At 32.3% G+C, this 8,374-nt stretch overlaps 1 protein-coding gene across 1 annotated transcript; it reads left to right on the top strand.

The window, feature by feature from the left end:
• Positions 1 to 1,032: 1,032 nt before the first annotated feature.
• LOC120257366 lies at positions 1,033 to 5,459 on the top strand. Its single transcript, XM_039264845.1, has 6 exons — positions 1,033 to 1,048; positions 1,717 to 1,872; positions 3,770 to 3,918; positions 4,001 to 4,599; positions 5,040 to 5,200; positions 5,320 to 5,459. The coding sequence occupies exons 1-6, from the start codon at positions 1,033 to 1,035 to the stop codon at positions 5,457 to 5,459; spliced, it is 1,221 nt and encodes a 406-aa protein (XP_039120779.1).
• Positions 5,460 to 8,374: the final 2,915 nt, after the last annotated feature.

Raw genomic sequence — 8,374 nt, 5'->3', positions numbered from 1 at the left:
GCTTATTGAGCCTGAAATTTGTTTAAGGCTTGATTTGTAACCTAATATAGTGAATAATAAGTGATAAAGAAATTCTCAAATAGATAAATTTAAGTGGTAATTGGCCTGATATACATAATTACATGATTGATGCGCATCCACCCATTTGTTTTTAATAAATAAATTCTTATTTGCGGATCGATGATTTTTGTTTTATAAACAATGCTTATTTGTGAAATTTTTATTAAAACCTTAAATTTATCTATTTGAGAATTTCTTTATCACTTATTATTCACTATATTAGGGTTTACAAATCAGCCTTAAAACAAATTCTCGGGCTCAGCAAGCTGACTGTATGAGCTAAACCAAGCCCGGGAGTAAAGTAAAGATTTGGTGATTGACGACCCTATTCATGAACAAGAGAAAAAGGTTCAATTTGAGACAAATCTACTGTATAAAAATCTGTCATCAACCGGACTCGATATCAGAGGAAGGTTGCCATGGGACCAGCACAACTAATCGCACCATGGTTGAGCCAAAATGTATCCCTGGAACAAATGGAAAAGGCGTGAGCGACAAATAACACAGCGCAAGTTGAACATCGGTCATTCGATCGGAAAATCACGTGTTTGAAAAATGCAATGAAACCATGCATAGCATAAATGTTGGGTTGTGAACCACACATTATGGGATATAGGGACTATGTGCACAGTGATGATGTCAGCGTCATTTATAGTGTGTATATTTTATTATATTAAAGTTTTGAATGGACAAATGTGATCTGATCAAGTTTGAATTTGGTCCCTAATTATTTAATTTTAAATATGTGGATATACATATTAATCATATGTTGTGTAGAATTTCTGGGGGCAAAATTGTCAAATCTATGATGGGCATACTTGTAATTAGCCCCATAAAGTTTTCTTATAAATAGGGTGTGGTCCTTGACTGAGCACGTAACGATCTGAGATTCAGAATTAGGGTTCCCATCTTCCCTCTCTGCGTGTGATCAGTGAGAAGAACCACAAGACCCAATCACTTTCGTCATAATCAATGGATTCAAGTGCAGGTACGCTTCTACCACTTTTTTTGTTCCTAAGCAATCTCCAAGCAAGAAGATCCAGGGTTTGAATTAGGGTTTATACCCATTAGATCCATCAATAAAACCATGTAGCAAACCAAGAGATCAATTCTTGATCTGAATGTTGCTCCACAAGCTCCATGGCTTGTACCCAGCTCCATTGCTACAAATAATTGAATATTTTATCCAACAATTCATCATCTTTAATATTTTGTCCAATAACCACGCCTATTAAGGTTACTCTCAACATCTACATCGCAAAGAACCTCCTAATTACTAGTATCTTTGCTTGATACCAAAAAGACTCCATTTTATCTATATGACTAACTCTCCTAAGCTGTGAATTTTGTGATTTGTAAATGAAACCATTCCTTTCTAGAGAATTGAAGGTTATTTCTGAAAATCACTCAACATATGTTCAAACATGCATGGCAAAGGAAGAAGGGCCTAGTAACTACTATTATCTTTAATTGACGCCAAAAAGATGCCGTTTTATCTATATGATCAATTCACTCAATCTCAGCATTTTGTGAATATACGAAAAGATGCCGTTTTATCCTATACACTTGTCCAACACTAGATCAAAATCTTTCTTAACTTGAAACTAAACCAGCCAGATGTTAATGAAGTATTTGCTACTGTCTCCCATATGACAGCTATTTTTAGAGTCATAATTACTTGTTGTTTAAGTGAGACAATCGATGAAATATGTGGCTCTAGTGCACAAAATGTTGCTGGTGCGGTGGACATTCAGACGGAGCATCCTGAAGAGTGGAACGAGACAGCCAATAACAACAACAATACTGGTACTGGTATTGTTTATTAAACAGGATAGATGAAAATCCTCATTATCTAATATTTTAATTCAAAATATTAATAATTCAAAATTCTTGGTTTTTTATAGATATATAATTAGTTATAATGTTCCGCAGGGTAATATTCGCAAATAACCCTAAACTAAATGAGTCCTAATTCAGATCCCGGCATAGTTTCCAAACTGGATCAGATAATAATAATTAAAAGAAAAAAAACCCAATAATATTTCCCGAGTTTCATCACTTCTCAGCATTTTGCAAACATGACAAAAAACATGGAGTTGTATACAAATATTCACACTCAACTTACTAGGTATTTTCTCAACTAATTTTTTATTCTTCATATAGTTAATTAAGTGTTACCTAATTAACACTTTTAAAGTATCCACACGAGATATATGTATCACTATATCAGTACATTTATACTTATCTGAGATGATATCATTTCTTTTATTCATTATCTTAATCAGTGAAATATCTACTCTGCAATTGTTTCAGTTCTTATGTCTCTTTCTTCAGTCTTTTCCACATGTTATCTATCTTGTGATCTAGTCAGCAGTTTGAATTTTCTGCCAAATTGAAGGATCAATTTCAATGGCCCCATTTAAATACTAATGATTATTATGTTATTGGGTTAACTTCAAAGTAGTCATTTATTGATTTATTATTATTTATTATTATTTGGTCTTTTGCCCCCATCTTGATCAACTCTAAACTTGCTTTTCTTGTTGTCTCTTCTTTAGCCCCCACACACACACACCCACCACCCCCGATGATTCTAATTATTTTTGAACACATGATGTGAATATTAACTTTATATATCCATTTACATGTTTCTACTTTTTGCTTCTCATGAGAAGGAATAGATTTTATAGGGGTTTTATATGTACAGGACTAGTATAGGAACTTAAAAAATTTGGTTTTTAACTTTTTATTATAATGAAACTAATGTGTATAATTTGTGGCGTAAGTGATTATTTTATGATTTGATCTTATAATACATATTCCTTTTTGAAAAGTCAATTCACAGCACAAATCAAGCAAACATGGATGAGCATGTTGATATTAAATAAAAGGAGAAGCTCTATATTTTGAGTTATTAAAATTATTAAATAGGTCTATTTATTACCTCTAAGATTCCAAAATGCTGAGCACTGGCTTAGACATGTGATCACCTGCATTTATTTTTATTGTCACAGTTGCAGAAAGACACAAGAGTTGTTGGTGGGGCAAGATCTACATGGTCCAAGCATCAAAGACTATGAAGAGTGATTTTACTCACAATGTGATGATGTTGAAGAAATTCCACCAAGTAATACTCCTGGATTATTCAAGGTGAAAGGGGCTTCTAGTTCTAAAGGAGAAGTCATGACAAAATGAGCTCAACAAATAAAGAAAAAAAATACATGGGTATTGGGGATTATTTAATGACAAGAACTATTAAAGGAGCACAACCAACACTTAAGAGTGTGTTGCAAAGTAAAGAGGCTATTGATAGATGTGATCTTGCTATCTCCAAATGGATGATTGATGCTTCTATTCCCTTTAATACAGTTAATTTTGTATACTTCCAACCTATGATTGACACAGTGGCAAGTATAGGAGCTGGTTATAAAGGCCCTAATTTTCATGATACTCATGGCTATTTGCTAGCAAAAAATGTGGAGGAGACAAAAAAAATATGTTAATAGCTATCAACAAACATAGAAAGAAACAGGCTGCACTATTATGGTTGATGGTTGGACAGATCAATGCAGAAGGACCTTAATTAATTTTTTGGTATATTGTCCAAGAGGTACTATGTTTCTAAAGTCTATTGATGCTTCATATGTCTCAAAAACAACAAATTTGTTGTATAAATTATTCAGAGTTGTTGTATTATTTGTCGTTGCAGAGAATGTGGTTCACATGGTTATAGATAATGCAGCAAATTATGTAGCAGCAGGAAGGTTATTAGAACAAGAATTTGCAACACTTTATTGGTCTCCTTGTGCAGTTCATTGCATAAATTTGATGTTGCAAGATATTGGAAAGTTGGATGAAGTATGCAATATTGTTGATCATGCTTCTAAAAATTACAAAATATATATACAATCATTGTTTTGTTTTGCATTTAATGAGAAAGCATACAAATGGGAAAGAAATACTTCATCCTGCACCAACTCGTTTTGCAACCAACTTTATTGCCTTACAAAGTATTTTGTCACAAAAAGATGCGATTCAAGCTATGGTGACGTCAAAAGAGTGGACTACATTAGCATATGCCAAGGAAAGAGCTAAAAAAAAATTTGTTGATCATGTTTTGGATTCTAGTTTTTGGAAAGAATGTGTTGTGATTGTCAAAGTCACTGAGCCTCTCGTGCGTGTTTTGCGTATAGTTGATGGTGATGATAGACTTGCTATGGGTTTCATATACGAGGCTATTAACAAAGCTAGAGAAGAAATGCGTAAAAGATTTCAAAGTAGGAAGAAAAGGGTTGAGCCTCATTTGAAGATTGTTGATTCTCGATGGGATAGGCAATTACACAAAAATCTTCATGCTGTTGGTTATTGGTTGAATCCAAGATTCCAGTACAACAACCAAGAGATGGAAAACCACAAGCATACTATATCTGGACTTTTAGATGTCATTGAAAGATATTCTAATGAAAATCTTGATTTGAGATCTATGTTGACAAGTGAGATGAAGTTTTTTAGAAAAGCTCAGGGAGACTTTGGACGAAGGTCAGCCATATCCGATCGTAATTTGATGGCACCAGGTATATGCTTCTTCATGATCTCATCATTTATGGTTGTATATTTTTATTGTGTATACTGTATACTCGAGTTAAATGTTATATCTTATTTTTAGATGAGTGGTGGTTATGTTATGGGACTTCTACACCAAGCTTGCAAAAATTAGCAATTCGTGTTTTAAGTCAAACTTGCAGTTCTTCAGGTTGTGAGCGAAATTGAAGCATATTTGAGCATATCCACTCAAAGAAAAGGAATAGATTAGAACATCAAAGGTTGAATGATCTTGTATATGTGCATTATAATTTGCGACTTCAACAAAGATACAATTCATAAATTATGCTTGTTTACCATTATTATTGGTATCAAGTTTTAATTTTATAATGTTAGCAATGATCATGAAAAACTAACAAATGTTTTTTTTTTGTTAGGAATCATTTGAAAGGTCGCAATTTTGATCCTCTTAATTTTGAAGACTTCGATGAAATTGGAGATTGGGTGCTTGAAGAAGAGCCTAATATTTTATCAAGCTCTGAATTAAAGGATTTCTCTCAACATCTTGCTTCTTGTGATATTAACATTCAAGATAATGGTATATTGTTTCGAATTTACAATTAGGTAAATTTGATTAGTAGATTTTAATCTTGTTATCCATAATAAAATTACATAATACATATGGAGTTTAAAGTTTAAACTTTTGATATAATGCAGATGATTTGAATATGGATGCAATTTTTAATGATGATGATGATGATGATGATGATGATGATGAGAGTCATGAGACAAATGGCATTGAAGCAAATCTTGGAACCAATTCTATTTCTCCTTTTCCTTGGCCACCGATGGATTGAGTATATGATGATGTTTAGTTCAAAATTTTTTTATGCATTGGATTAGATTTGACTTGATGTTAAATTTGTTAAATTTAAACTTGTGTTATGGATGGTTTGATGTTCAGTGTGGTTTGAAACTTTGGTGGTTTGATTTTGAAGTTTTGTAACTTTTGTTATGTATTGGATTGAGTTGGTTTGATTAAATTTGAAATTTCACTATGGATTCATATGATATTGTGTTGAGTTTTGTTATGTATTGAACATTTAAATGAGTTTGATATTAGGTTGAGGTTGAAGTTTTGTTATGTATTGGATTGAAATGGTTTAATGTTAAGTTTAAACATGTATTGTGGATTGGTTTGATGTGTAGTTTGAATTTAAAATTTTGGGTTGAGTTTTGTTATGTATTGAATATTAGAATGAGTTTGACATTAGGTTGAGGGTAAAGTTTTTTTTATATATTGGATTGAGTTAGTTTGATTTTAAGTTTAAACATGTATTTTGGATTGGTTTGGTGTTAAATTTAAACTTGTGTTGTGGAATAGTCATGTGGAGCTTGAATTTTGAAATTTTGTTATGTATTGGTTTTATGCTTGTCATGTATTTTTACAATTTATTTTTTTCCCTTCAAATTATTTATTTGATAAAAAATAATAAATGAATATTATATATTATTATATAATTAAAAACTAATTTATAATTTTAAAAATAATATTTAAAAATAATTTCATTAACCTAGCATTGACCCGAGTGACCCGACAGTTGAACCAGTTGACCCAAGACCCGGAGCCTAGACCGGGTCGATGTCCGGGCCGGGTCTGATAACATTGGTTCCAATTGAAGCTAGGAGTTATAACTAAAAGCCTTTCTATTTTTTTTCCCATAAAAGCAAACACACTAGAGAAGAAGAGCTCTGCTCTACTCCATTTGCATACCAAACATTAGAGTTATATATATATATATATATGCATACCAAACATTAGAGTTATATATATATATATATATATATATATATTGATGAAAGCTTAGAATTTAAGCTTTCATGATCCATAAAAAACCTAGTGTGAATGATAAGGAAAACATGATCCACATGTCTAATTGAGGGTGGGCTATTCACAATACTCTCATAAATTAAGTTATGCTAGGCAGAGATTATTTAATTTTAAATTGAGGATTCTGTAGATGGTAGAGCATTTTATTTTCCATCTCAGGGAGTGTTTTGTGGGGTTTATTTATCACAGTTCGATGAACTGATTTTTGGTTGAACCACCCTCCCTGTATCCAAGAATTATGAAGCTTACATGTGATTAGTTCATCTCCTTGGTTTCAACGCACAATTGCATATTGACAATGCGATCTAACGACTTTCATGTTCCCTGCTCATCTATAATGTTTCAATTTTGTGTTCACCTATTTTGCTCTTTTACTTTTGTCTAACCTAATTTACATTTTATACTATTTGGCCTTTTATTTTTATTGCAGTTTCTTCAGCTGGTTTGGCAAAACACAAGATAAGAGGCGTCATCGATGATATTTGATGACGTGATTATTTTTAGCTGATTTTCTTGGTGAAATCATACTTTATTAACAATCACATGCAGGTGGCAGAGATAATAAAGGAAGGCTTGTGACCAAATCCTCTCAAATACTTTAACAATGTAAGTGTATTGGTGCTCAGTTCTCTTTTCTTTTTAGTTTGATATTTTTAAATTTGTGCTTGCAGTTTACTGTAATGTATGATATGAACTAGTATGGACTCACTGACATAGGAAGCTGATGGAAGCAGTGGTATAGAAATTATTGAACTAGTTATTGATCATGTATGTGAAAAATGAACCATTGCTCTGGTCAAATATAAGATGATAACATGATAACATGATATTTTACAAGAAGTTAAGTGTGAATATTTGCATACAACTCCCTGTCTTTGGTCATGTTTGCAAAATGCTGAGAAGTGATGGAACTTGGGAAATATTATTGGGTTTGTTTTTTTCTCCTTTTAATTATTATTATCTGATCCGGTTTGGAAACTATGCAGGGATCTGGATTATGATGCATTTAGTTTGGGCAAAAATAATAAAACAAGTTGAAAATTCGAGGAAACAATAAAAAATAATGAAAAATGAAAGCTTCAAGACTTGGCCGTCCCGCCGTTGACAATTTCATACTAGAATTGATTAATTTTTTTATTAAAGAAAAGTTTGTATATTTAGCATCAGTTTAACATTATTTAATTAAATAAAGCAAAAGGAAGTTATGTGGTTAATTAACTTCCTGACTTCCTGCCCTTAGTCATTAACTTATAACATGACTAAATAAAATAATTAAGAGCTTATATATATATATATATATAAAATAAAAGACAGTGTTAATACATGCTAGTTGTTGCAATGAAGGCAATGAATATTTAGAACAAGGAACTGGGAAGTAATTTATGAAAGGAGCTCATCTTCCTTCATTCAGCTATATCTATCAAATATCTAGACAAGGTACAACAGAAACAATTTCTATACATCTCAGCCAAATAGAAACTAACTATTGGTTATCAAATAAAACAAAGGCTAACAAACACCATACAGCTAATACAAGCAATGCTTTACAGCTAGAATTTCTATTCTAATACTCCCCCTCAAGATGGACTGTAAAGATCTTTTACAACCATCTTGGATAAGAGTCTGGAAAGAACAGGGGATGACAAAGCCTTGGTAAAAGCATCCACTAGTTGTTGATGAGAAGCAATAGGAAGAAGCTTGAGGGATCCTTCTTTGATCTTGTCACGAACAAAGTGACAATCAAGCTCATATGTAGGATTGGAAGCAATGTGCATGGCTGCTTGATTATTGCAATATATCACAGCTGGGGAATGAACATCCATAGGAAATTCTCGAAGCAATTGTTGAAGCCATATAAGTTCACTAGCTGTAGCTGCTAAA

The sequence above is a fragment of the Dioscorea cayenensis genome, unplaced genomic scaffold, assembly GCF_009730915.1.
Source record: "Dioscorea cayenensis subsp. rotundata cultivar TDr96_F1 unplaced genomic scaffold, TDr96_F1_v2_PseudoChromosome.rev07_lg8_w22 25.fasta BLBR01002045.1, whole genome shotgun sequence".
Taxonomy (NCBI): domain Eukaryota; kingdom Viridiplantae; phylum Streptophyta; class Magnoliopsida; order Dioscoreales; family Dioscoreaceae; genus Dioscorea; species Dioscorea cayenensis.
Note: the sequence above shows the minus strand (reverse complement) of the source record. Positions and strands in the feature narration are given on the sequence as shown.